General features: G+C 53.1%; 9 protein-coding genes across 9 annotated transcripts; 3 read left to right on the forward strand and 6 right to left on the reverse strand.

Annotated features, from left to right (window-relative positions):
• Positions 1–1614: 1614 nt before the first annotated feature.
• BKA78DRAFT_353731 (uncharacterized protein) lies at positions 1615–6338 on the reverse strand (the record flags this gene model as incomplete). The annotated part of the gene is made up of 9 exons (XM_066891606.1): positions 1615–2612; positions 2658–3195; positions 3417–3550; positions 3606–3666; positions 3849–3872; positions 3920–4311; positions 4364–4599; positions 4671–5283; positions 5402–6338. 9 exons carry the CDS (start codon positions 6336–6338, stop codon positions 1615–1617), a joined length of 3933 nt encoding a protein of 1310 aa, XP_066743527.1.
• An 848-nt stretch (positions 6339–7186) lies between these two features.
• BKA78DRAFT_152507 (uncharacterized protein) lies at positions 7187–10307 on the forward strand. The gene is made up of 4 exons (XM_066882967.1): positions 7187–8501; positions 8604–8718; positions 8767–8821; positions 8869–10307. The coding sequence occupies exons 1-4, from the start codon at positions 7304–7306 to the stop codon at positions 9970–9972; spliced, it is 2472 nt and encodes an 823-aa protein (XP_066743528.1). The 5' UTR covers positions 7187–7303; the 3' UTR covers positions 9973–10307.
• Positions 10308–12595: 2288 nt separating this feature from the next.
• Positions 12596–15165, reverse strand: BKA78DRAFT_317017 (fungal-specific transcription factor domain-containing protein). The gene is made up of 4 exons (XM_066888675.1): positions 14677–15165; positions 13498–14614; positions 13278–13451; positions 12596–13222 (listed from the first exon to the last, which is right to left on the reverse strand). The coding sequence occupies exons 1-4, from the start codon at positions 15117–15119 to the stop codon at positions 12890–12892; spliced, it is 2067 nt and encodes a 688-aa protein (XP_066743529.1). The 5' UTR covers positions 15120–15165; the 3' UTR covers positions 12596–12889.
• Positions 15166–15883: 718 nt separating this feature from the next.
• Positions 15884–16752, forward strand: BKA78DRAFT_353734 (extradiol ring-cleavage dioxygenase class iii protein-like protein subunit B; the record flags this gene model as incomplete). Its single annotated transcript, XM_066891607.1, has 2 exons — positions 15884–16229; positions 16280–16752. 2 exons carry the CDS (start codon positions 15884–15886, stop codon positions 16750–16752), a joined length of 819 nt encoding a protein of 272 aa, XP_066743530.1.
• A 99-nt stretch (positions 16753–16851) lies between these two features.
• BKA78DRAFT_152535 (uncharacterized protein) lies at positions 16852–17604 on the reverse strand. Its single transcript, XM_066882969.1, has 3 exons — positions 17373–17604; positions 17161–17279; positions 16852–17099 (listed from the first exon to the last, which is right to left on the reverse strand). The coding sequence occupies exons 1-3, from the start codon at positions 17427–17429 to the stop codon at positions 16952–16954; spliced, it is 324 nt and encodes a 107-aa protein (XP_066743531.1). The 5' UTR covers positions 17430–17604; the 3' UTR covers positions 16852–16951.
• Position 17605: 1 nt separating this feature from the next.
• Positions 17606–20255, forward strand: BKA78DRAFT_152530 (amidase signature domain-containing protein). Its single transcript, XM_066882968.1, has 3 exons — positions 17606–18123; positions 18488–18760; positions 18815–20255. The coding sequence occupies exons 1-3, from the start codon at positions 17804–17806 to the stop codon at positions 20001–20003; spliced, it is 1782 nt and encodes a 593-aa protein (XP_066743532.1). The 5' UTR covers positions 17606–17803; the 3' UTR covers positions 20004–20255.
• Positions 20256–22340: 2085 nt separating this feature from the next.
• Positions 22341–23126, reverse strand: BKA78DRAFT_252892 (uncharacterized protein; the record flags this gene model as incomplete). Its single annotated transcript, XM_066884770.1, has 1 exon — positions 22341–23126. One exon carries the CDS (start codon positions 23124–23126, stop codon positions 22341–22343), a length of 786 nt encoding a protein of 261 aa, XP_066743533.1.
• An 825-nt stretch (positions 23127–23951) lies between these two features.
• On the reverse strand, positions 23952–25370 carry BKA78DRAFT_296541 (uncharacterized protein; the record flags this gene model as incomplete). Its single annotated transcript, XM_066886633.1, has 2 exons — positions 23952–24520; positions 24635–25370. 2 exons carry the CDS (start codon positions 25368–25370, stop codon positions 23952–23954), a joined length of 1305 nt encoding a protein of 434 aa, XP_066743534.1.
• A 590-nt stretch (positions 25371–25960) lies between these two features.
• Positions 25961–27505, reverse strand: BKA78DRAFT_152602 (iron permease FTR1/Fip1/EfeU). Its single transcript, XM_066882971.1, has 5 exons — positions 27311–27505; positions 27140–27261; positions 26647–27092; positions 26399–26597; positions 25961–26347 (listed from the first exon to the last, which is right to left on the reverse strand). Exons 1-5 carry the CDS (start codon positions 27333–27335, stop codon positions 26006–26008), a joined length of 1134 nt encoding a protein of 377 aa, XP_066743535.1. The 5' UTR covers positions 27336–27505; the 3' UTR covers positions 25961–26005.
• Positions 27506–27841: the final 336 nt, after the last annotated feature.

The raw sequence follows: 27841 nt of genomic DNA on the forward strand, positions 1-27841 counted from the left end.
GAACTATCAACTATCAGCAGAACGGAGCGCCCAAACACCCAGCTGCCGACCACCATCATCAACTATCGTGCAGTCCAAGAACTATCAACTATCGTCCGCACAGCAACCAATCACCTCGCCCCGCCCGCTTGCCTAGCCGCCTACCGAGCGCGAGAGCAGCAGCAGCACCCTGAAACCCACTTACAGTACTTCCCTGCATACATACATACCGACCGCTACTCCGTCACACGCATCGCATGGCATCGCATCGCAGATCCACCACTGGAGGGTGGGTTCTCGAAACGTCCAAATGTTCCGTCCCCGGTCGTTCCAAGTTCCAGTCACTTGGGAGGCAGGCGGTCGGTCGGGAGTGTGTCCGGTCGTCCGATGCACTGCATCGCCCACATTCGCCTGTCTAACCGGCTGGTGGATGCGAGTAGTTGGCGGTTGCGATAAGTACGGATGCGGCTGCGTTGTAGGTGGTCGCGTGCGTGCGTGCGTCAACCTATCCGTATGTAGCGACAAACCTAGCGGCGGCGCAGCAGCAAGCAGCTCCAGCATCCAGCGTCCAGTGTTGCGTGCGTAACCACCAACGTCGTGACCTGCCTGCAGCTGCGTTCGTGACGTGACGAATTGACCAACCAGAGGAGATGAAAGGGTAGTTGGCGGCAGGACGGACGGGACCCTTCCACCGAGGCCACCCACGTGCGCGGCAGGGATGGGGCGAGTTCTGTTTGCTGGGGCGCGTTTAGGGTTTGATAAGGCTGATGCTGGCTGCGTCATATGATGTTGAGGGCGGACTGAGTTGGGTGGGGTTGGCGAATGGTGGGGGAACAAGACGAGGCTTTCCGACTCAACGGCAGATTTTGTCAATTCTGCCCCACAGTATGAGGCGAGGAACCCAAGATGATGGGATGGGCGAGTGAGCGACTGTAGAGAGGCCTGCGCAATGGGCAAGGCAAGGCAAGGCGGGAGGTTGCCGAGGCGTTCGACAGGCGACGGGAGCGTCTATGTGGTCGGGTGGAAGAAGCGAGCGGATGAGGAAGCGTTGTTAGTGCACGTCATTGGACGAGAAATGGAAAAAGAAACAGAAGAAAAACAAGAAAAAAAGGCCTGAGGACAGACAAAAGAGGGAACAAAGTGACGAAACGATCAGGTCGAAGCTTGCAAGAGCTTGAATGATGCTGCTCCTCCCTGTACTGTCACTCGACATGATCCAGGATTCTTAGTATCACTTCCTCGTCCTCGTGTCAGGAGATGCTTATTTGCTTGCAAGCTCCCCGGGGGTTGCAAGATGGAATTCTGCATGGACGTAGACCTTTGCGCTTACTGTTGCCGTCGAGTCTCTTCCAGTGACTTGTTCTTGTTGTTGCTGGAATCGCATCTCCACGCTCTCTCAGTAAAGGCACGAGCATAGGGATGAGATTGGAAAAACCTCAAGGCTTGCACAATCGTTTGGGCAGTTTGAATAGTACTTCATGCAATGCACTGTATTTCTATGTGCAAGGACAACAACCGAAAAGATGCATGTACGGCATACAAGGATTTGAAGAGGAAGAGGCGATGGTGGAGGTAGACGAGGGAGAAAGGTAGGAGGAGAGCACCAAGACAATACAGATCCATGCCCCAAGTCTGTCAATTATACTCCGTTACAGGAGCACTCAATCCTCCGAGCCTCTTTACCAACCTATCCATCAACGGCAAAAGTTCCAGTATGCGAAACGGCTTGGTTACGACGTGGTCCATGCCAGCCTGCATGGCGCACGATATCTGCTCACCACGCGCGTTCGCGGTAATGGCAATGACGGGGACGTGTCTGGTCAGTTTTGCTTCGCGCTCCAGTTGTCGAATGTGCCGCACACACGTCAACCCGTCCATTATAGGCATCTCGAGGTCGAGGAGCACTACCGATATTTCAAAGAGCTGAGATTGTGTCGCGTTGTTTGCGGGTGTCGGTGCTGCCACGGTATTGGTCTGCTGCGGAGGGACGTCGGATGGGACGGCAAAGTCGTGGACTGCGATTGCAATGGGAAACGAGGGAGAAGAAGAGGCGGAAGGCGAAGGTGATGCTGAAGGCGATGGGGACGAAGACGTATCAACGAGGGCCGCCGTCGATGTCGGTGTGAAGATGGGCGGAGTCGTGGGCGTGGCTGCAAACGTACTCTTTCGCAGCATCGCAAGCGCCTCGCCTCCGTGACTGGCCACGCGTACTTCGCACCCGGCGCGCCGTAGCTGCTGAGCCATGACTTTTTGGTTGATGGCATTGTCTTCGACAATTAGCACCTTCAGACCTGGGAATCGTGATGACGAGTTGGCCATGGGAGGTCTGATGGGCGAAATGTTCTGAAAGGACATGGGACCACCGGGATTATGGATTGTCCAAGACGGATCTGAGGGTTCCGTCAGAGGCATTGGGTCGACTGTGCGCTTGGCGAGTGTCGGAAGCTGAAGCGGGCCAAGTTTGGACATTGAAACGCGACGAAGTGGCGCTGTGTGCATCGGTGAGGTACGGAGAGGGGGACTCAAAGGGATCGGGGAGGGCGGAGATACAAAGTGCCTGGCTTTGATGTAAAAGGCAAAGGTGCTGCCTCGGCCAGCTTTGGAGGCTACGCCAATTTGGCCACCTTGAAGTTCTGCAAGACGTCAGATCGAGCAATGCGGCGTGGTAAACGGCGTACCCGTGAGTTCTCTTGAGATGAAAAGGCCAAGGCCGCTACCACCATACTCTCCGTACGTCTTCGGGCTCGCTTGAGAGAAACGGTGGAAGAGCAATTTCATTTCGTCATCTTTAAGTCCTTTGCCGGTGTCTTCGACCGCCAACTGGAGGTAAAAGTCTTCGCCTGGACCCCATTCTTCCGTGAAACTATGCTCTGGTCGATTTGCACGCCTGGGAATGTACACTAGGTTGTCGTGTCCTAACGAAGGGGTTTTGCGAGAGGCGGAGAGAAAGATGGTAATGACTCGTTTTTCGCGGTCTCGTGTGAATTTGATGGCATTTGTGATCAGATTTATAAGGACCTGTAAGACTCGTGAGGGGTCGAGGAGAGCGGTTTCAATGCCCAGGTCTTCGTAGGATTGATTAACCTGTAGGCTTAGGCGTATTCGAGCGCTATTCAGCTCTGCTTCGTACATTTTGATAGCACGCTCAACCAGGGTCACGGGCTGGATCTTGTCCGGAGAGATTACGAGGAGATTTGAGTCGAGTTTTGAGAGCGTCTGTCAAGAGTCAGTAAGCATTCGCCAATTTTGTTGATGCTCTTTGGATGCTCTTGAGGGAGGGAAAGAAGAATCTCTTTGAGACTTGTAGAGAATTGCTGCAATGGCAACTCTTCGGCCAATACTCGTTGCGGGCAATAAAAAGGAGAGGCGTGACCCGTTACTGACCAGCTAGTACTTGTCAGCGGGAAGTTTCAGTGGGATAAGATGGAAAGGCTTACAATATCGTCAACTATTCTCTTTTGATGTTGTGCACAGAGAATAATCGTCTGTGCGCTATCAATGATGCTCGCCTGAGCTTCTGTGTCCAGTATCATTGCAGTTCGCGGAGGCGGCGAAGAGTCAAGTCCATTGCCTTTTTGGTGAAGAATCAGTCCTTGTTGGTCAAAGGTTGGCGAGAGAAGACTTACCGATGCGTTGATAACCAAGCGCTCCGAGTATTCCATCAGCAGATTGCAGAATGGCTGAAAGCTACCGCATCAGTCAGTACCAGGTCGAACCTCAAAACCGCTCTACCATGTTGGCTCGGTTCAAAGCTAAAGTCTAAGATGCTGGGGAAATGGAAATTCAGGAGTGAGCGAGAAAATAAGACGTAGACAAGACCGAGGGCATCCGCACAACCACCATCCGGCGCATAAAGAAACAGGTCTCACCGGATTGCGCATCTCATGTGAAGTCTGTTGAGAGGTCAGCCAGGTCAGGCAGAAGTCATCTGGGAAAGTACCATGTCAATGAAGTTTTCGCTCTGGCGTTTTGTCTCCAAGACATCCTCTAGACGTTGGGCTTGCAAGTGTTGGCTCCATTTCTGATGGCTAATGTCCGTAAGCCACCCAAGGATCTTTCGAGGCTTTCCATCTTCGCCGATTTCAGGAAATGCGTTGGCCAGTATCCACGAGTACTCAATCGCTTGCGCATCATCTTCTTGAGACGTTTTGAACGGTCTCTTGACCCGATACTCGAATGGTTCGACGGTTTGCCCGGTGGCCAGCTTCCGCCACTGATCCTCGACGAAATATCGATCGTCTTGAAGAACGTTGTTGGACCAGATGCCATTTACGAAGTCCTCGCGACGTAATCCGACCAAATCAAGATAGGCTTGATTCATCCAGCGCGGTTCTATTGACGAGTAATCAGCCTCAAAGCCTGCATGCGTCGAGCTGCCACTCACGGCCATCAACCTGGAAAACAGCGCATCCAATAGGCGCTGACTCTGCGAGAGCGGTAAAAGTTGCCTCTCCACTCTCAGCCTCTTGCCTGCGACGTTCAAGCTCCCGGGAGAATTTGTTATGGCGGGAATTATTTGCTTCCATTAGCGCTCGATTCCTGCGTTGCTCTTCGGGCACTATTATGGAAGCCACGGCTTTGACAAGGCGATCGTTGAGAAGTCGGACGAAAATCTGGTAGCTGATGAACAGGTCAGCATTGGAGGATATGGACGGCTTGAAAATTTATGGACAAGTATGAAGCAAACTTACTCTTCGTCATAAGGACGCCTTGGATTCAATCCAAGTAAAAGGAATCCTCTGATGCTGGTGCCGCTCAGAGGAGGAATGGGAAGTGCAATCGCCGTCGTTGTCGCGTCATTGAATCCCCTCCCTTCGGTTCTGATTTGTGACAGATTTATTGGGAGAGAGTCGTTTCCAGCTTGTAGAAAACTAGGTTTTGCTGAAGTCCATGCTCGTCTGAAGGGAAGTGCGTAACCATGGTTCCCTTCTGTGAGAGAAAAGCTTTTGACGGCAGCTGGATGATTTTTCGGGATACCAATGGTCCCCTCAAGAATGCACTGCTTTGGGCAGGATGCTTGGGCAGCATCAGAGTGTTCTCGAAGATCATCCTGCTCATCTTCGCCGCCTTCTTTGACCGAGTACAGAAGTGCGAATGGAAAATCCTGGGTGTTTGGTTCCAGACCCTCCAAAACCATCCTCCAGAGGTCATCAAGAGAGCTTGCTGAGGTAGCTTTCTCGCCCAGGGTGATGAGTGTATTCATGCGCCTCACTCCAATGACTGAAGCAGTCGATTCGACAAACTCGTCCAACGCTCCGACTGCAGTTCCATCAGGACCAATTATGGGCAGCATTGTAAAAGACCCTACGAGCATTAGCCAAGATCTTTTCGGAAGCCAGGTTCGGCTTGGTCTGTTGAAAGCTTTAATGTTCTCGTCAAGACCAAGAACTCTTCGATGTATGTGCATACTAGAACAACTCACAATATGTCTCCTCAGGCCCAAATCGTCCGTCACGATCAATCATCAATTCCAGATCCTGCACTCTAGTCGCTATTCCCTGCTGCATGGCTCGTTTGACAATGCTCTTCAGAGGCTGCCAGATTTCAGCAAAGACATGCATTGGTCCATGGCCTAGCGCAGAGGGATGCTTTTGTCCAATCAGGGCTAGGCATGCTTCGTTGTACACTAAGCACAAGTCGTTGCCCCACAAGATCAATCGAGGATCCGGACTGGCCATGATCATGACGACGCTCTGTCTAAGCTGGTTGTCCCAAGTTTCGATAGGTCCCAGTGGTGTTGACGCCCAGTCGTGATCAAGAATGAATCGGCGGTAGCCTGACAGATTTTGAGGGGGGTTGCGGGTCCAATCAAGGCAGCGATCCACTAGAAAAGGAGTGAGGACCATTTCATCGGCCGTTGATTGAGTCCAGTCGCTTAGACCGGCCTTCATACGCAGCTCATCCACTGAAATCGTTGGAGATGGAAACGCGTAGTCGGAGTTTTCTCGAGTTGTGGCTGGCCTGCCTTGGGACTTCTCAGCCCCAAACTCGCGCCCGTTGTCTCGATCCTCGTCTCCTTGAATGGCGTACACCACTCTCCACTTTTGCTTCACCACGGAGCTTGTCCAACGGAAACCGCGAAAGCTCAAGTTTGAAGCAGCCCCAGTTCGATTCGCCGTCTCTTTTGAGGCTTCGAACTTCACAGCCCAGGTCTCAAAGTCGGCGAGATGGTCGACACCTGACAAACGGATGATAAAGTCTTTGAGTGCACGATTCCGGTAGATGACGCTGGATTGCTGCGCATGGTTGTGCGCATCGAGGATGAACGAAGGCCGTGTGTCTTGGTCGAGGAATTCGGTCAAAACCTGAAGGCCCTCGTGACCATCGAGAGCCGCTCCGGAGTGCGATATTCGTCTCATGGCAAAAGGAATACAGCTGGCAGGAAGGTTTGCGATGAGAATTCAAGGGCAAGTCAGCCATATCATAGGATGGAGATTTTGCGATCCAAGCTGACGTAGGGTTGGCAAGAAGACAAAGAAAGAATATGCAGGTCTCAGGTTGGAGATGTTCGCAGACGCATACGTCTGAAACATGGATGTGGTAGGCGGAAGAGATGCGAGGCGCGACCATTGCATGGAAGGAGGCATTGCTGCGCCAGTGTTCGACCTGCGTTGGCCAGAGAAGGTGCTGTCATGGCCGAAAGAGGAAGGATGAAGGACGCCAACGGGCCGTTGTCCGCTCCGAAAACGATGACAATATTGGAGTAGGAATGCAAGGAGACGGGGTCCATGTCAAGCTTCCTTGGCGCATTGCAGGCAAGGATCAGAGTGGCGAGCACACGTGCGAGAAGCGTGGGGCGTCCAAGGGAGTTGCATGCTTCATTCAACTTGGCGAGAGCAATGGACCAAACAACAGGCTCGCTGCGGGAAGTTGTTGGAGGGCAGAGCACACAAGCAGTTTGAAGCAGATGCCGGCGGCGGTGACGGCCTCGACATCCGTCTCCAGCGCCCCGCCCGATCCGCTCATCTTTGCGAACACGTGACCGGACCTAAACATCGGAGGCCAGCTACCACTCTTTCTCTTTCATACCGCAGGCCCACTCTCTTTTTACAAACGCTCGCTCGCCAACTTTCCCTCTTTTTCCAGTGAGCCAGCCGAGCCCCATCCAACGCGGATTCCTTATCGCGCATCCGACACGAGGCGAGCCGACTCCCCTGACCTCCACCCGACCCTCCTTACCTCACGTCATAATACCGGACTACAGAACCCCGGACCTGTGGATTTTCAGAAATGTCGTCGCGCACCTATTGGCCTTTCTGACGGTGCTTCGTTCAAGATACTCAGCAATCGCACTTCCTGCTCAATTTTCCATCCTTAACTTACCATGTCCGCTGACCTGGGTCATGCTCTTCACCGTCTCGGGCTTAGTCAGTACTTACCAATTCTGCTCGACAACGGCTTTGACTCCTGGGATGTCTTGTGTGATATAACCGAAGACGACCTGACGCAGCTTGGCTTCAAGTTGGGACACCGCCGCCTTCTTCAACGCGAGATTGCAACATGTCGCGGTCATCATTTCGACCAGCCTGCGACCTCCGAGAAAAATGCTTCTTCCCAGCTCGGAGAAAAGGCACATGAAGACCGTCCACCTCCTCAGCCAGAGGTATCCAATGGAAGGCAGAAGCGAAGATACCGACGCAAACCACGCCCTGATGATCATGCTCCCAAAAAACCCAAGACGGCCTATGTAAACTTTGCCAATGCCCTGCGCGGGTCGGATCCTCAAATCAAAAGTCTTTCATTTGAAAATTCTGCTCGCGAGGTCGGTAGAAGATGGCAAACGCTCTCTCCAGAGCTGAAACATGTTTGGGAACGTCAAGCGGCACAAGCCTATCAAGAGTATGAGGCTCAGATGGATGAGTACAAGAAGACGGAAAATTACCGGCGTTATCAAAGCTACCTTAGGCATTTTCGACGCGAAGGGACGCATGCGCAGGTGGAGACGAAAGCTTCGCGTTCAGCACCATTCAACGACACTGCCTCAGGATCAAGAAGTCCCTCATCTGATGGCTTTGCAAGTGCAAATCCTCCAAAGAAGGTCAGACACGACTCGACGCATTCCATTGCTGAAGACTGCCGTGCCGCGTTGGAATTGGCCATGGAAGAGCTCAAAGCAAAAAGGATTGAGCACATTGCAGCAGGAGTCCCTGTCTTCGACAAAGCATCACTCCCACCAGAAGACATAGTTCGAAAGGGTGCGCAATGCTGTATCGTGGGCACTGGATGCATCATTTACCTTGTGGCCAGCGACCAAATGGACACCATGCTTGACCAAATGTTTGGGCCCACAGGACCGGTCAATCCAAGGAGCATCATCTTTTCGCTGGTGATAGCTGCCATTGGCGCGCATTATGACTTTGACTGCATGCCCGAGTCAATGAGGCAAGGCTTTTATGCCTCTGCCATTCTGATCTTTGAGTCTGCAGTGCACACGTTTGACGATTATACCATCATGCAAATTCTTCTCATCTTCTCCGTTTACTCTCTGCTTGAAAAGCACATGGCCATCCGACATATCATAAGTAAGTGCCAATTTGATAAGACTCGCGAAATTTGATCGATTCTTTCGCTTCGAAGCTATATTAGGTCTTCCTTAGTAGTAAAGTGCTAATGTTGTTCATCAGCTGCCGGTCTCAAGATTTCTCGTTGGAAATTCCCAACACTCAAGCAAGATCTCCCCAAACAACCCGACCAGGAGACTGCGCGCAAAGTCATGAACACATTGATATTCATGGATTGGTTAGTCTGCTCTGTTCACTGGACGACATTCGCGCTGATGAGTTCAAGTTGGCTGTCCACCACTCTGGGTTACAAGTCGGACGTCAGCAAGGAAGATCTCCAAGTAAGAAAACCATGAGCCCAAACGGGACAAAGTGCTAACCATTTCAGAACGCTTGGATACCTCCTTGCGAATGCATATCGATGAATGATGCCATCCACGCGCAAGGGAGCAAGATTGGGCTCGTCTCGAGGGACATTGCTGAACTCACGGTCCACCAGGCTGCCACGGACGTCAAGGCCGAGCATATCGCAAAGCTGACGGAGAAGCTTGACGCGTGGTACAACGAACTACCTCCGACAATGCATCTCTCAACCCTCATAGACCAGAACAAATATTCGAGCGTCAACTTCTTCCAAAGAAGAGCCATCTTGATGCTCCACATGTTCTACCTCGGAGCCGTCATCTCCCTATACCGCCAAGTCTTGCTGAACGCTTCCAATGCGCGAATCCAGTCGCAGTGGAATCTCGACGTCGCCTACTCGCAGGTCCAAGACTACCGTGCACGCTGCTCCATGGCCGCGCAGCAAATGACACGCATCATGGCATTGATCGACTTTACCAGCTTTATGACGCGACGTTGCTGGGTCCTGATTTACTGGAGTTTCCATAGCTGCACCGTCATCCTTTTCAACTCAGCCCAGCAAATCCTTGACGGCGACCTCAACTCCACACACTTGACCACCGATCTCGCTTCTGCCAAACTCTGCATCGACACGCTCGACTCGTGCGCGCAGGCAGAGCCCGTCGCGGCAAAGCACCTGGCGCTGATCCAACCGCTGTACGAGGCTTTGATAAAGTACTACACTTCTACTACCGCCAGATCATTAAGCAATAACACCTCCAGCGTTACCAATTGCTACTTCAACCAGCAACACCATCCCTACACGCAACACAAGGACCACCATGCTGTGAGCGCGTCGCCGCCTAGCTCAAGCTCCCGCAGCACCGTGTCCACGCCCGCGAGCACCATGTCGTCGTCCTCGGGAAACAGCAACCTGATCTTGCACAACAGCAAGGCAAGCCCCACCCTTGCCAGCGCCTATACTTCCGACAGACCACCGCCGCTCGACGATCAAGTCGTCTCCATTGCAAAGAAGTTGGGCGAGTTGCTGGCTAATCCATTCGGCATGGGCATCGAGGCGAGAGTCGAGGGCGTGCGTCGCGAGGGCGAGACAAAAGCCGGCACGTACTCTGTCCTGTGGTGGAAATGAGCTTAGCGATGGGACATCTTTGGCGCCTGCAAGAAAAGAAAAGCTCAACAGAGACGAGAATCGGTGGACGAATTCTGGGCCACTGGCATACTTTCTTGTACGTACGTTTGCGCGCGGACGATTTTGACCGTGTCAGAGAGGACTGTTTGGTAAGTAGGCTCTCATTCTACGGCGTACGAGGTCACGGGTCAATTCTCGAAGAAGGTGTTCTGTTGTAATTACAGCGTGTCAAACTTTAATCTGAGATCTGTGAGAGTTTATGACCAGCACTGCGATGATGAATTCAGGAAAGACTATGATCAGTGATGGAGCCTGTAGTCAACATAAGATTAAGACCTTCAAGAAATGATCTCTACTCTGCGAAAGGTACGTTCACGGCCGCGAAGTCTGATCCGCTCAGCAGATCGGTACACGTTCGATGATGATGGCCAGACTTCAAGTTACCCTTTTTGGCGACGACCGAAAAGGGAAATTCCAACCTCCCAACTTCAAACGTCTGATGGAACTGCTCAGCAGTTCGTGACGAGCAGCCAAAAATCGAGGATTTCGTCCGTCTTCGAAGGTCCACCACTACCACCACCAACCTTCAGACTCTTTGCTATAATCTCAAAGACGTTTGAAATTAGAGCACGACGGCCCTTGCCGACTTGATTGAAAGCGTAGGAGACTTCTCTGTGTATTCTGAAACCTCTGGAGAGCAAACGAAGCGGATGAAGCAGAAGGTTGTTCGAAGTTGAACTGCAAAATCGATGAACCTTGCTGGTTGAGGAGGCAGTACAGGCATCTTCTCCAACATTGAATATCTACTAAGGTGCATCCTGTGATTCTGAGGGTGAAACCTGGGCCGCAGGTTGTACGGCGGCGGCGGCTGCAGCTACTTTTCGTTTGAAGTCTCCCCGGCCCAAGACCGCCGCGGGCAAGACTTCAAATCTGAGTATCGGAGACGCCCAAGTGCTTTAGTTGCTTCTTTGGTCCTCCCTTAGTGCATACATAGCCAGTCTGACCTGACATACATCCGTGCAAGTTCAAACGTAGCAAGTCTATTGAGAGGGTGCCCAAGAAGGAAATCTTTTTGCTCCAGTATCTGATTGGCAGTCTACGGAACTTCGAGCGTAGCAAGCCTATTGAGAAAACGCACAAGCCATTTCACTTCGAGTCGGGCGGTCACCTACGCTAGACCTCAGGCCTTGATTCGAGCTTCCTTCTTCAAAGTCGCTTCTGTAGGTGAGATACCCATCTTGCTACGTTTGAAGTTACAAGCACAACTCTTGATTGGTCCATTTCGGTCTCTACCGCCACAGTCCTAATTAGGCAGTGCACTTCACTCCGGGTATGTTGGATCTCAGTGCTCGCCCTCCACTGTGTTGATTTGTGGGTGAAGTGTCTTGCTACGTTCAAAGTTACAAGTACTTCCTTCTTCTGATTGGTCCGTTTTAGTATACCATCACAGTCCCAATTAGGCAGTACACCTCACTCCGGGCATGTCTGAGGGAGGGAGAGAACGGCGTCTCGCAACTTCGGACGTAGCAGCTATTGAGAAACAGCGCTCAGCCAGGCAATTCTTGCACTGGCGTCTAGTTGGCCGGTCTATTCAACTTCAAACGTAGCAAGTCTATTGAAAGGGTGCCCGAGTTTTGTTTTCTTTGATATCTGATTGGCAAATCTACGCAACTTTGAATGTAGGAGCTATTGAGAAAACCTGGCTGAATAGGTAAGATTTTGGTTGCTGGAAAGAGGTGGAAGGTGTGCAAGGGACCTGTCGAAGATGCTGAAGTACAACCTGTGGCCTCGATGTGTGGCCGAAAAGGGGATTGCTCTCCAACATTGAACGTCTATAAGGGGGATCGACACGTAGATTTGGGAGAAACCTGGGCCCGAGGTTCCGGTGCCAGCCAGAGTCTGGGACCCGACGTTTTTCGCTCCTGTCTGCAACAAGCCAAAGCCAGGTACGCACAATGTGTGCAGTTTCCGTCCGACGTTCGAAGTTGGGGACGGGAGCAAGGTCCCTTTGGGCCGTGCTAGATGGCTCGAAAAGGAAACTACAATTTCCAACGTCGAACGTCTATAAGGCGCCACCTCACCTTGCTTAAGATTCGGCATGACTGGCAAGATTGAACGTCTATGAGGGTTGACGCGCAAATTTGGGGACAACCAGGGCTCCAGGTTTGAGAGGGCCACTCTTCGCTCTGCAACAAGCCAAATCTGCTAAGCAAAGTGAGATGGCACCTCATAGACGTTCAAAGTTGGGGAGCAAAGTCACACTTACCCCTTTGGGCCGTGCCAGATAGCTCGAAAGGGCAACTCCGATTTACAACGTCGAACGTCTATGAGGTGCCAGCTCACCTTGCTTAGCAGATTTCGCATCGCTGGTACACGGTTGTCGGTATTCGACATCGCCAGGCTGAGGTGGTCCAAAAGCTCTCCAACATGGCGTCTACGAGGGTTGACGTGCAAATTTGGAGGAAACTAGGGCTCCAGGTTGCGCTGACAGAGGGCCGTCCTTCGCTCTGCAACAAGCCAAAGCTAGGTACGCAAAATCTGAAGATTTACGTGCGACGTTCGAAGTTGGAGGAATAGCGACGATTACCCGTTTAGGCCGTGCCATATGGACGGCCCAAAAGGGCAACTCCTATGTTCAACGTTGAACGTCTATGAGGTACCACTTCACCCTGCTTAGCAGATTTTACCTAGCTGAGGCATGGGTATCCGTTACTGCGGGAAATCAACATTCAACACCGCCAGATTTATGGAATCGTTGACTTGGTTTGAGACGTGCCTTGGGCAATGCCATTTTCTGAAATCTACGGCCAGGCACGATTTGCAGCCTCCTACATGGGCGCCAAAGACACATTGTGGCTTGAACATGTACAGATTCGTTGATCACATCCACCTCATCGCCAAGCTTTCTATCGCAATCTCACATGCCGCTGAAGTCGGGCCCAGAAGGGGGTGAGGGATCAAAGTAGCCAACCTCGCCAGGGAAGGCACCCCAAAACTCCTGCGTCGCGTTGAGGAACAGGGCATCAAGGTCAGCATTTTGTAGCGCAACGTCGTCGAACGTAGACCAGTCGCCCTCGAAGAAAGCATCGTCGTCAGGGAGTTGAGGCAGCGGCGAGAAGGTGGTACGGGAGATAGTTCCCGCCAATTGAGGCTGGTTCTGGGCTGGATCGGCTGTTGTTGCTACTGTTGCCGCGGCGCTGGTGTTTGCCGTAGTCGTCGCGTTGCTGGGGTCGGTCGGGAGAGGTGGACGCTGATGGAGTTTTAGCTACTTGCCAGGAGATAGGGCAGATTGGGAGGATAGTTACATTTGAAGCTGCTGGAGTGTTGACCTCGTCCTCTGCCTGTACCGGTGACGGCTGGAGAGCGCCATAGTCGATGATGGCGTTGCGGATCGTTCGTTGCTCCGTCTCAGGGATGCTGCCGCCGCCCTCGTTGCGTACTCTGCGGTAGCAGGCTTGCATTCTTTTGATTGTTTCGAACTGCGTCTGGTCAGAACAAAATCCTCCCTTAGCGAATCCTACTTACCCATTGCTGAGCCATGGGCCATTGCTCTTTCATGTCTTTGAGGAAACTACATCCACGGACGATTCGTTCCTTGTCATCGTCGACGTTGCCCATGTCGTCATCTTGGTCGAAGTGAAAGTTGGCTCGATATACCACAACGCCGACAGCCGTGTAAATGGTAAATCCAACCCACGGTACCAAACCTCGGAGGAAGAAGGAGCCGAAGTTCTCCATGATGTTGACCATGTCGCACACGCTGGTCGCAACTTGGAAGAGCTGCTTTCGCGACTCTTTCCGCCATAGTAGCCAGGCATCGCGGTTGGTGTCATTCGCCGCCTGAGAATCGGCGGATGGTCCGAGAACGGGGAGGTAGGCCCGATGAAGAAACATGAGGCTCATGAAATGAATGCAGTGCATGTAGACAAAAGCCTGTCCCTGCTCCAGAGCATTATGTGCCTCCAGTGACCGGATGCTGTACTGAAGCCTTTTCGGAAGCGAATTGACCCACGTCTGGAGCGAAGTTGAGAGCTGGTTGAATCTCGAGGAAACGTCCCACGGCAACTCGTCGTCGACAGTCTTGGAGCAGGCCCAGTGGGCAACCTCGCCCCAGACATCGGCCACGCGCAGGCTGTAGCCAATCATGCCTGTGGATCCCATCGGAATCACGGAAGAGTAGGAATGCGAGGACCTGTCGATTCGCTCGCATTGGACGGCCTCCCCGAAGATGTACATGTCATTCTCGCATGGTAGCTGAATGTGCATGTCGGCGGCCGAAAGAGATCGTTTCCGGCCTTTGCCTCCACTCAAAAGGCTGTCCATGAGGAAGCAAGTCCAGGCTGTTCGCCTGCGCTCTTCGGCTTCGATGAATTCCTCGGCCGTTGGAACAGTGACTTCTTGGCCCGTGTGCTCTTCGCACAGGTTGAGTATCTGCACCATGCGGATAGCCATACCCAGATAAAACCATGCTCTTCTGCCATTGCCAGCGCCCCAATCATGGCCGGTCAGCATGAGAAGAGCTTGGATGCGTGAGACACTTGGAGTCTCCAGTTCGAGCTGGAGAATCTGCCTTGCATGGGCAGCGAAAGCGTTGCTGGCTTCGGTCGGGGTTGCGTAGGGCCCCGGGCCATGACGGCTGAACCTGCGCAGCGTGAGGATGATGCAGACGGAGCAATGGCTCCAGTAGTGACCTGATGGGCCTACCTAACGGCAAGGGCCAAAATGGACCACGAAATCCAGGGGTCGAGGGATTTCTCAGTAACGCGATTCAACCACGTGGGCGTGTGGTGAAAACACCACTTGTACGAGCATCGCAAATAGCTCTTTTTGACCTCATCAGTCAAAAGGTTAAATGGGTCCACGTCGGCCAGCGACGTGTCGAGCCCATTTGGGAATGCTATCAGGACGCTGCTCTCCGCCGGCGAGGCACGCTGACCGGCAGCACCATTGGCATGATTGGCGGAGGACTGATGAGATGAAAGACGGCGACGTTTAGACTGCCTGTGAATGGAAGACGTGCCAGGTGGAGGAAAGCGGCACGTATCAGCCTTGCCCGCAGCCTGGCAGCGATCGCAAGGAGGCTTGTCGCGATGTATACACTTTTGTTTTGCGTTTCGACATGACACACAGGCTACGGGGTTTCTCATTTGTGGTTGTGATGTGATGGGGACAAGTCGTTGGATGCGTCCTTGGCGTCCGTGAGTCTGACGATTTTCATCGACGGCGGAAAAGCTCAAGGGAAGTCGTGGCCGCGAGTCACGGCCTCGGCTTGGCTCAACGGCGGCCAGCGCAAAAATAACAGGGCATGGCTTCAACTTGGTCAAAACTCGGGGGAGATGTAGGTAGCTCGTGATATTTTGGTGTTGTACGCGGTCGGTTTTTGTCGCTATGAACATTTCCAGATGTGAATGGAAGACTTGTCTTCGGAAGGTGCCAGGCAGCTCCAGCCCGTTACAGGTTCACAAATGTCGAGCTTCAATCACCAGACATCAATTCCTCCGTCTAATTGCTCGAGGACCTTTGTTGTGGTGGAGTTTAGAAATAGAAGAGGCGCTGCTACTGCTGGCAGCGCCATTGGCTGAGGTGGCGCTCGGGCTCGGAACTGTTCCGCGGAAGCTGCCCGCTCCGCTGTGTCGGCTTACGCGACTCGCGCCATGCTGGTTGATTCCCTCTCCCGACACCCTCACAGATTGGTCACCATACACGGAAGTTTCAATCATGGCTACCCGGTCTTTCAAATCCAGGCGATGAGCACAATCTGGGGGCGGCGCATACGAGGCCCTCCTTAAACCCTCTTGTTTTCCTCATGTCTCTGTTCTCTAGCATTCGCTACCTCTACGCAGCCTTGCCCTTTGCCGCGGCGAGCTTACAGCAACCCTTTCGTTTCGTGTCAAATCAGACAAGCCCAGCAATGGCACCTGTCATTTCCATTTCCCACGGCGGAGGCCCCATGCCCATCCTTGGCGACCCCAGCCATGACGCCCTCGTCAAGTCCATGACACAAAAAGTCCCGGAGATTCTGAAGTTGGGGACTCCAGAAGCACCACGCGCGATAGTACTGGTCACCGCCCACTGGTCTGAAAGACAACCAACCATATCCAGCGCAAGAAGGCATGGGCTGTACTATGACTACGGCGGCTTCCCGGCAGAGGCCTACCAACTCAAATACAACGCGCCAGGCTCACCAGACGTTGCAAATGAGGTGGCAGAAGCTTTCAAGGGCGCGGGACTTCGACCGAGACTTGACGAGGAGAGAGGTAAGAAAAACACAAACTCTTGAAATAATTCCAGGTCTAACATGAAGTAGGGTGGGACCACGGCGTCTTCATTCCCATGCTCCTAATCAATCCCAAGGCCGACATACCCATCGTCCAAGTCTCCGTTTTGAAATCAGAGGATCCCCACGACCATTTCAAGATGGGACGCGCCCTCGCAAAACTTCGAGAGCAAAACGTCGCAATAATTGGCTCTGGATTCGCCACGATGCACAATCTCCGCGCCATGTTCAGCGGCATCACCATGGACCCTTCATTCCAAGCTCGCAACACCGCGTGGAGTAATGCGGTGACCGATGCGGTAACAGAAGCCAGCGTCGATTCAAGAGAAAAGAAGCTTGTAGAATGGAGGAGGTATCCGGCATCATACGAAATGCATCCGCGCGGTGGTGCGGAACACTTCCTGCCTTTGATCGTCTGCGCTGGTGCAGGCGGAGAGCGTGCTGCCAAGTTCTACACGGACGAATTTGTTGGCATGGACTTCTACTCATACTACTGGGATTGAGACCAGCCGAACGTGTTCTCTTCTCATATTTCTTCTTCTGCATCTTGCATTGCATTTGGGCAAGTCGACGGAGACTGGAGCATGGCAGCATACCCGGGGCGATTTCTTTCCGCATCAAGCTTTTCTGTATTTCAGCTATATACAAACCAGCAACCTTACCTTCAAGTATCTACAAGGAAGTATCTCAAGCAGATCGCTCTTACAAGCGGCTCTCGAAGCCCGCGTGAGGAACCGTCGGAACGATATGGAGGGGCTCGGCCAACAGCCCCTGTTCCGTGATTTCCTTCTTCATGGCCTGGAACTTCGGGTTGGCTCCGTGTGCTTCGAGGGCGGCCTTGTTCTTGTACCTGGGAGCCGTAGACATGGTCAACACGAGTTTTATGGAAGCGATGAAAAGTCGAATCTCACGTCTCAAGGACGACGACCTGGACCTTGCCGTCGGTGACCTGCTTGTGGACGTTGTATCGCAGGGTGTCGGGTTCGTTTTCCTTGACAAAAGCGGCATGGGCGCTGATGAGCTCGAGGAACTAGGTAGATAAAGTTTAAGGTTAGCCAGGATCACTGAATTGCTATCCTGGTTCCTGGGAAGCTCCAGGGTTGGAGGGGGACAAAAAAAAAACCTTTTCAACGTGCTCTGGCTTGGGAGTCGCAACGGCGAAAACGACGAGTTCAGGCATGATGGATGGGTATAGAGTCGAGTGGTCCGTTGTGGTTTGATGTAATTGACAAGAGGGAAAGACGACTGGAATGAGTCGGATGAGTCGGTTGTCGGTTGTAGGTGTTTACGTCACGCATCTCGTTCGACGCCGGCTCCCGCTGCAGCTTATCGACCTGGCCCCTGCATTCCGCATCCAACACCCTGACAGACATCCCCCACCTTTCGCATCTCGTCGTCCGCTTCTGGAACTCTGCGATAAACGTTGCACAGACGACAGCCATGTGCGACTATAACAGCCCTGTCGACTCTGCATCTGCAGCCAAGAGTCGATCGACCCTGACCTGACGCCTCTGGCCCCATCTTTTCCCTCTTGTGGCCTCGCTTTTGCGCATCATGGCTCCTCTTGCTTCGTTGAGGAGCTTGTTGGCACTCGGTTCTTTCGTTTTGCTTGCTCGCGCATTTGGGACGAACGACTCGCTCGACTCGACAGTGTTGGCCGTCAGCCCACTTCAGGATCCGTTTCCGTTCCAATTTCCTGAGATCCAAGATGCCAATTCTTCGTCCTTGTTTCCGATGGAAAAGTGCAAGGGAGTGTCGCTGGAAGAGGCGACCATTGATGAGCTGCAATATGCCATGAGCTCTGGGAAACTGAGCTCGGAGGAGCTTGTCTTTTGCTTCATGCGGCGAATGCAGCAGGTTGATCAATACGTGAGGTATGTCAAATTTACTTCTTCTCTCTTCTCCTTCGCAATTCCAAAAGACTGGGTCACATACATCTCGTTTGAGTCGGACTTCAACACGCTAGTGCTTTTGAAGCGAAGAGATTGAACAGGGGCTACGAGACCCTCAAAAGCTCAAGGAACAAGAAGGCTTTCCTTGACGGGTCAGAAACACAGTATTTTCCGACAAGATCTGCCGAAATCGGTGTATTGCGCGTCATTTACCTGTAGACCAAGACTGGCTACCAATATGCACTGCATGAAGAGAAACATCTCAACGGATCTCAAGATGGAATGACTGAGAGATCCTTCAAAAGTTTCAAACTTCAAATCAGAAATTCATCTGAGACTTTGACAGCTCCGTTCTTGAATTCAATCCCGACGTCTTCTCCATCGCTGCAGCCCTGGACGAGGAGAGGAAAGCCGGCAAAGTGCGCGGACCTCTCCATGGGATTCCTTTCCTTGTCAAAGACAACATAGCCTCCAAGGACAAAATGGAGACTACCGCCGGCTCGTGGGTCCTCCTAGGCTCAGTTGTTCCAAGAGATGCATTTGTCGTGGCACAATTGAGGAAAGCTGGCGCGGTCCTGTTTGGAAAGGCGACGCTATCAGAATGGGCTGATATGCGAAGGTAAATTCTTATCACTCCTTTTCTGAAGAGCGCTTCGAGGCTGAATATGAACAGCAACAACTACAGCGAAGGCTTTTCTGCTAGAGGAGGCCAGTCACGGAGTCCGTACAACCTGACTGTGACGCCAGGTGGTAGCAGCTCCGGCAGTGCTATAGCTGTAGCAGCAAATGTCGTGCCATTTGCCCTTGGGACTGAGACAGACGGCAGTGTCATCAATCCAGCAGAGCGAAACGGCGTTGTTGGAATCAAACCGACTGTTGGACTTACGTCCCGCAACGGCGTCATTCCTGAGAGCGAGCATCAAGATACAGTCGGTACCTTTGGAAAGACTGTGCGAGACGCAACGTACGCCTTGGATGCTATTTACGGGATTGACTCGCGAGACAACTACACCTCTGCTCAATTCGGTCAGACGCCGCCCCGTGGCTATGCTCAATTCCTTTCCAACCGTACAGCACTTTCAAATGCAACCTTTGGCATCCCTTGGGCCAGCTTCTGGCAATACGCCTCGAGCTCACAACAGGCCACGCTTGTCTCCATCCTCGAATATCTCGAGACGCAGGGTGCGACCATCGTCAACGACACCGAACTGCCTAGCCGCTCTCTGGTCGTCAGCCCCGACGGCTGGGACTGGGACTACGGCACCACACGCGGGTTCGCCAACGAGTCGGAGTACACTGTAGTTGCCGTGGATTTCTACCGAAACATCGCAACGTATCTGTCCGAGCTCTCCAACACGCCCATTCGGTCGCTCGCCGACATCGTCGAATACAATCGCGCAAATGACGGTACAGAAGGCGGCTATCCCTGGCCGCTCGGCATCCCAGCATTCTACTCCGGCCAGGACGGCTTCCTCGCCTCGCTAGCTACCAACGGCACCCGGGACGAGACTTATTGGCAAGCGCTGGCCTTCTGCCAAACTCAGACGCGCGAGCGTGGTATCGACGCCGCACTGAAAGGCGTTGACGCGCTACTTGTGCCTCCGGATGTCGGTCAGACGTACCAAGTCGCGGCACAGGCGGGCTACCCCATGATCACGGTACCGGCGGGCGTCGACGATGCTGATTCTGGCATGCCATTTGGGCTGGCGCTCATGGGCACTGCGTGGTCCGAGGCAGGCCTGGTGCGATGGGCGAGTGCGATTGAAGATGCTATCAGTGTTGCCCCGGCGCGCGAGACGAAGAGGTGGGGACGCACGTTGCCCAAGTGGTTAGGATATTTGGAGAAGAATATCCCGGTGTAGCGTGTCAGGCCAGTGTTCGATTGATGCAGGCTGTAAAAAGTGAATTGGTAGCATTCATCCCCATCTAGCATAGGATTTGCGAGTCGCTTTGTGGGAGCCATACTGGCACTTGGTAGGGAGTGCTGCAATTGAGTGAAATATATCATTTGGAAAAGCACAGCTACTTCCAACAAGTTGGCGCTGCGGCCGAGTCGAGCGACATTGAGCCTCCTCGAGAATTCTAGGGCGTTGGGTGGTTTGGCAACAACACCATCTAAGGTTCCGGTTCGAGTCCGAGTGCCAACTTGTTTTGCTGTTTTGTTCTTTTCCTACTGTGAGCTCTCTTCCATTTTTTGCTTGTCATTAGGTAGGAACTCGGCTGTAGACTGCAAGACATCCGCTTCCGCTTCACAGGCCCTTCTTCTGTTTTGCACGTTCGCACTCATGTCTCTAGATCATCAAGACTCCAACACCTTACCTCTAGTTTACCACCAGCACTTGCTGCTGTGAGAGTTTCCTGTGCCGATGCTTGCGGATACCCGCCAAACTCGCGCACGAGGCCCAAAGCTGCTTTTCCTTTTCTTCCATGGCGGCTCATCAGCATTGTCCTCTCCAACAAACCACACCTCACCTATACAGCTGACACCGCTTCTCTCCAACGCGAGCGCCGCCATTTGCTGCCCGTCAATAGCTCGGCAAAAAACGGTAAGACTCAGCCCATCAATCCAGCATTGTTTGCTTTTTCAATAAATCGACGCAGCCGTCCAATGAAGAGCCCGCCCATATGGCTGATATCCCGCGCGCCAATTGCCTGCCGCCTTGCCTTTTCTTCTGGTTCTTTTTCTGATGCAGGGACGACGCACAGTAAACATCCGTCCGAGCCGCTTGCTCGCGTTGGCAATATACAGAGTCAATGAGCGTGCGGGGAAATTGGCATGGCGTAGGATGGTGCGTGAATGGGTTGTCGGTGGTGATTGGTGGGGTGTTTTCTTTGCTTTTGCTGGGCCCCTCAGCTCTATTGAATTTTCTCGTCTTGTTGTTGTGGATGACCGCGGGCGTGGGCCCGCTTGCCGGGTCTTGTTTTGGAAGAAAGTCGCCGGCCTGACTAGACTCGGCACTCGGAAACTCGGAAGCAGACGTGCAAACTTACCTTCCAGCCCAAGAAGCGTGGGGGACAGAGGCGACGGGAGGAGATGTGAAAGACGTTTGGCACCATATGCTTCAGCCCTCCCATTTCACTCTTGTCAAATCAGCGCCATTCCAATTCTGCTTACGCTACAGGGCTGCGGACCAAAATCAAACGAGCGGGAGCTGCCGTCGATTCCAGACCATCCTCGCGGGCCAACGGACAAAGCTTGGAGAGATTTAAAGCGCCAGGAGTGAAAGAAAATCTAATGAAGGAAAGTCCTCAGCTGTTGCGTGGGGGCGCACGAAGGCGGAAAGTACAGTAACGGAACTGCGTGTATATTCAGCAACTCTGCGTGGCAAATTACCAGGCCTGTCAATTTTGCTGACAGAGACCAAGGAGGTATGCAAGACGGTTGTGCGGGTCGTTCAGTCCATCGTTTCTTCTTTTTTTCTGAACCCCTGATGACCCCGGCTCCTGCATGAAGATCCGGCAGCTGGGTACGGTCAAGGATGGGAGAAAAATGTCCGAACCGAACCGGTCTGGTACTCTGTGATTTGGAATTTTCGAGAGTTGTCAGGTTTCAGTGCGGGAAGTTGGTCGTGGAGGGGTGTTTGCTAGTTTGCCACGCTGAGCAAGAGAGGTTGTGGCAAGCTGGTGGCTGGGAGCTGCAAGATTCAGTCTTGTCGCGTAAAACGGACGTAGCAGAGCAACGGATGGTTCCGAAGAGGCCGAGGAGACAGGTGGGACATTGGAGCCAAAAGCAATGACGAAGAAACAAGATGCACTAACAACGGAAGAATCCAGTCGAGATCATGATTACCAAAGTATACATTAGACACTGCATGCCTGCAGCTTGTCTGTACCGAGAATTCGTTTGAGGGAAGAGTGGAAAATCATGTGTGGAAAGAAAAAGAAAGGTGAGCCTTGAGCTCACTGGTAGTAGTAAGCAAAGAAAAGTGCCTCCAAGACACAGGTGACCGCAACACCCAGAAACGCCGTAGACGCCATCCACAACCAGATGGACGCGTGGAACCACCAATCCATGCCTCCAAGCGGACTTCGGCACGCTGGCGATGCGGCAGGCGCCACATCTCGGTGCTACGTCCAACGCAAAAAATCGCCTTCCGCCGACGTCGTGGTTGCTCACCTCATCACAGCCACCCAGAAGCCAAACGCCACGTGACGGCCACCCAACACACTTGCCCTCGCCACTCCCAGCCAACACGTATTCATCGGTGAAGCTCACTCGACTTTTTGCGGTCGAGACGGCGATTGACCGCGCCAAGGACTACCTTGAGGATGCCTTCGCCGTTCAACTCGGTGTCCTCTTCGCCCAGAAAGGGGACCGTATCAACCATGTCTCTGATTTCCTCGCCGGCAAGCTCAGCCAAGCCGTCGTCTAGCTGCTTCAAGTGCTCACGGGCTTCGGGCTCGCGGCCGACCTGGAAGAACTGGATGCCAACCTGCCAGGCGGGCGCGTCGGCGCGGTCCAGCTTCTTAGCGGCGTTGATGATGACGCTCTCCACGTCGTCGCTCGGCGCGCCGTCCGTGATGACGATGATGTTGAGAGGCTTGGTGGAGTCTGGGTTTGCTTGCACGCGTGCCAGATAGGGCTTGAGAATTGCGTTGAGGCGCTGGCCCGTTGGCGTGCCGCCCCTGGGTCGCACCGTGGAAAAGATCTCGGTCACGGTAGACGGCACGGTCACGTTGTGATGGAACTCCGAGTCAGGTGCGTTGAGAAAGTAAAGATCGATACCGTCGGCGTCGTGTGCCGTGCAGATGGGCGTGATTGTCTCGAGCGCCTGCTTCGTCTCGCGCCATGATCGGCCTGCCATGCTTCCACTGTCGTCGATCAAGAAGACAGTGTCAAAAGTGCCGAGAAAAGAGAACCGGTCATCGCGCGCAGAAGAGGATGAGAGACGTGGCTCTGCTATCTCTGGAACGGTCATATGCGTAGACATGGTTTGTGGTGTGTATGCAGGCGGAGGTTCGTTTGCTGCAAAATGGTCAGCCATGTCGTCAAACTGCATATCGAAGAAGCGTACTAGGATAAGTGGTAGGTGTTGAAGTTGTGGAATATGGATTGTTATCCGCAAACTCTTGGGTGCCCCCGGAGCGTGCCGACTTGAAGCTCATGACCCTGCTCAGCCTCGACTCGCTCTTGTCGCTGTTCTTGGAGAACTTGTTCCGCAGGCTGCCGAGAATAGATGATCTTCTATCCATGTCTGTATTGTACGTGCAGGTTGAGGTTAAGTAGTTGTCGGTGGTTGAGTGATCAAGGAAGGTGTGAATGACTGCCGCTGTCATAGGTGGCGACGTTGTTGGGTCTCGCTTGCAAACGGCGCTTAGGAGTGTTGGTTTTATATGTAATCAGGAAGGTTCTTACACCCAACAGGACGTCAACACGATGGAGATGTGAGTTGATGACATACAGCAAGCAACAGACAGTCTCAACATTTATAAAAGCCAAAACTCGGCATTAAACAATTGCGCTACCAGAGTTAAGGTTATTCCGCCTTGAAGAACGCCCGGTTCCTATCCTCATTGCCACTGGGCAGTGTTGAGATAGTCTCGTGAGGATCACAAAGGGCGTTCTTGTGAAGGCTTATGCAGCCTTGTCTGGGTCCTTGACGTTGGATGAGAAGGCTGAGCTCGCTTCGCCTGTTGCCTGCGTGGGGCCAATCGATCCATCGAGGCTGCTGCGCCCCCTCCTTGACGAGAACAGCGCCCCACGTGATACCAAATTCCCATTCCAGCATCATCAGTTTCATGAGGTTACACTCTCCTTTGTCCCCATCCAGTGACGGTGCCATGCAAATCTCGGCTAGTGCGGGGCAGGCTCACCAAGGGCGCGACTCTGGACGTTTGCCAGGAAGAAACATTGGAGTGCGGTTCAGCGTCGGGAAGTTCCCATCGCCAGTCCAGTCTCGCTGCGCTGCCATGAACAAGTCCCTTGTTGCTCCATGCCGATTTCTACAGTGATTCTCGCTTGGCCGGAGACCGTTGCCCTTGGCCCACATCACCGGTCTCTTGGAAAGTGACCATGCATACGAAGCCTTGTGGTCTCTCCAGCATTCCCCGCAGATGCCAATGTCGTTACCAGAGGCATCAATCATGGATTGGAGGAGCAAAAGCAGGGGGAGAATCCTTTCCCGAAGACCGCAATGGGCGTGGTTGTTGTCGATTTGGTACTCAGGACACTGGCGCAAATTGTCTATCAGTTTCGTTATGTCGCCCTCATAATCGGTCGTGCCATCCGATGCCGAAATTCTACTTTCAAGGCGCAAAGTTCCAATCTTGTTGAAGAATCGGATCATTTCCCCGAGTTGGTATGAGTCGCACTGTGCAGAAGAGTCGTAGCCCAGCCGGCACTGCCTCTGATTCGACATGTAAAGGGACATGAAGTGGACTTGGAGCGAGTTGATGGTGTCGAGCACGCATTGCCGACGGAAAAGGGATTCATCTTAGGCCTGTCAACAGACATTGCAGACTTCTTGGCTTGCGTCGTGAATGGAAAGCTTACCTTCAATTCCTGGAATATCTGCCCATAATGCAGTTGAATCATTCTCCACAAACTCTGGATTCCAACGCGCAGAGCCTTGTACAATAAGCTTCCTGCTGTAGTATCTTACCCATGGTGGGTAGTCTAAGAAAACGCCAATCAAAAGTCTTTGACGAATGCGCTCCTCCGTCGAAGCAGAATATCCTTTTGTCTTGATCTTTGAGTCTATCAATGATAAATACTTGTGCTTCTTGACAAGTGCAGCGAACGTGGGCAGAGCATCGAATCGGTCAGCAACGATGGCAAGATTTGCCATGTTGGTAAGGAGTGGAGGGTCTTTGCCCAAACTTGAACCATGCAGGACCCGGAGAAAGTCGGCCATGAGCACTTTGATGGTGCTGACTCGAGATATCCGTCCAACGTCTACGATTGTGACTTCCGGAAGTTGCTCGGCAGGAATGTCCAGCAGGCGAGTGTTGCCTTTCCGGAGCTCCTCTAGCTCCCTGGAAATTCTGGTTCCCTCGCTGAAAGTTGGGCCAAGCAGATTGTCAAAATACGCCGACGCTCCACGCAGACGACTGATTTCGACGCGGTACAGGAAGCCTTCCTTGCCCTCGTCCTCCTTGACCCGTAAAACCAATTCCCCTTCAGGCGCAATGACTGTGATCGTTGAGTCGTTTTGCGTGCCTGTAGTTGCAGGAGAGGGACTCGCAGGCGTGGGAGGAGGCGGCGAGCCAAACAACGAAGGGCGTGTCATGTTGGATGTGGTTGCTGGGGCTAGCGGAGGCTATGCCGACGAAGAGTGTTCCTTGCGCTATAAAACGAGGAGGCGTACGATGGAATCGCGAGCTAGAGATGATCCGTGGGTTGGTGGGGCTGCGAAGCGTCGAGGGCGTATTCACGGATATGGCCAGTTCATGTTGACGATATTGGCGTGGGAGAGCGACGTGAGTCTCTGATGGTGGAGGCAACTGCCAGCCGCAGTCGGTGCTGCAGGTGTGGGCTCTCTGTGTGCACGGACCCGTCTCGGCGGAAAAACGTCATGCTGGCTCTCCAGCGTCCGCCACAGCCTCTCCGTTCCAACAACAAACAACCTCTTCCAGTCGACTTTATTCAGTGTGTTTCATCTTCCCAAGGCCCCGGATATTTTCGCTCTCCCTGTCCTGCTTGGATGAAGAATGCGCAGACTGCGTAAAGGATGGAGCACGTGGCGAAACATTTCTCAATGATCCATTTACAATTGGAAGCTACTACTACTTATTCACCGACCTAGAAAAAGTCCCTCGATGGAGACACCCTTGATGCTCTTTCGGAATTCCGCCAAACGCCAATCGTTGCAATCATGAAAATGCCATTTTCCCTCCGGAGTTCGCCCCGCAGCGAGGCTCAAAATCAAATGCGTATTTCTCGTACGGCTTCCGTAGGAGAGGACTCCAAGTCGGTCTTGGACTTGGAGAAGATAGCGCTCGCCCGCTTCGACCACGATCCGGTTCCGTATTCATTGCTCCCTTCCCTGCTGCTGCCGCTGCCGATGTCATACACAAGAGGCGAGGGCGCGAGGAATGGAAGATGCCCGTTTTGCTCGGTGTAGCGCATGACTCCAAAAGCAAGGATGACGGTGAGCCAGTAAAGGTTGTATGAAATGACGGACCCATACGTGGCGGAATTCTGCCAGCCAAGGATCGCGTTGAAAATGCCCCAGCCGCCACCACCATTGACCTCCGGGTTGCAACACTGGAAGGCTATTAGCGCACCGGCCCTGTCAAGCGACGACGCTGTACTTACATTCACGTGCCAGACGCTCTGTCTGATGTCGTAGGAACCGGGCCCAGAGCCAGTCTCGGCAGCATCACCCCCTGTCAGCTGAACCCAGTGATGCTGCTGGAAGCTCCACACGGCTTTCGAGAAGAGGCCCGCGGCCACGAGATATAAGAGGCAAGTAGAAACAACAAGAAAAATCTGGAGAGACGTTTCCAAGCCGCCCCTGGGTTTTCGGTCAGCTTGTGATTTCGGTCCCATGGTCGACAACTCACCTATAAATCATATAGCCAATCAGACAGCCAGCAGCCAATCCACAGACGACAGCCAATGGAATGCTCTCTGCAGGCAATCCCAGTCCAACGCCACCAATGAAGACGACTGCTTCCAGTCCTTCGCGCAGGACGGTTACGAAAGGGAGAATGAACATTGCGTATTTCTCGGCCCACTGCTTCATACGAGTGGCGGCAGGGTCTGCGCGATGATCCCTTGCCTCGAGGGCCTTTGAGAGCTTGACTTTCCACTTATCCTGCAGCTTGGAGACGCGCAGGAGGGCAGCACCCATGAGGGTGATGATGACGGTCGCGATGAGGCCAAAGACGCCCTCCCACAGGTCTTCGGTCTTCGAAAAGTACTCCTTCCCGAGGCCGTAAAAGGCGCCAATCATGCCCGCCCCGACGACGAGGCAGATGGCCAAGCCCAAGCCAACGCCGAACCACACCTGCAATCAAGTCAGATGAGAGCAAACGGAAGCAGGAGGATACTTGCCTGGCGGACCAGTTGTTTGTACGTTTTGGTATCATGGTCGCCGAGAGCCTGCTTCAGGAAAGAAAGCAGTACGGAAACGATGATGCTCGTCTCCAAGCATTCACGCATGCAAATGAAGAAGACTGGGTTTGTTTATTAGCAGAGTAAACATGACTGAGCGGAACAACTTACTGGGCACGGCAAAGACGTTGACCATTTTGCAGGCTTAGGCGAAAGAGGCGAATACAAAGGTCATGGTATGCACAATGCAGACAGAGAGGATGATAGAGGGGCACCGGACTCCTTTTTTAAGAAACGTGGGCCGCAGACACGTACGGCAATAATGGTGAGAGTAACCTGACTTGACTGCAGGGACTACCGGGTCTGTGCTCGCGCGGTGAGGGAAGCTTGGCCAAAGGCTTGGTGCTGGTCGCTGGCGGTCTCTCTCACGCGGCCGACTATCTTCAGCTTGTTGCTCCCCCACTCGCATAGACGGCTGTCTCCACTCCACAAGTCTCCACGCCGGATCGACCGCCTGAGATGCATCCTGCAAGCTCATGACCTCCGCATCCACCTCCTCTCCTTCGTCGTCGTCGTCCTTCACCCCCCGGTCATGCATGTCTACAGTGCTTTTTTACGGGCGGCTGGATGCGCGGCTCCCTTCCCTGTCCCGCCCGCCACCGCCAGATTCCAGCCAAGACGACGCCCAAAATGAAAAAATAT

The sequence above is a fragment of the Phyllosticta capitalensis genome, assembly GCF_038381095.1.
Source record: "Phyllosticta capitalensis strain CBS 128856 chromosome Unknown BKA78scaffold_6, whole genome shotgun sequence".
Lineage (NCBI taxonomy): Eukaryota > Fungi > Ascomycota > Dothideomycetes > Botryosphaeriales > Phyllostictaceae > Phyllosticta > Phyllosticta capitalensis.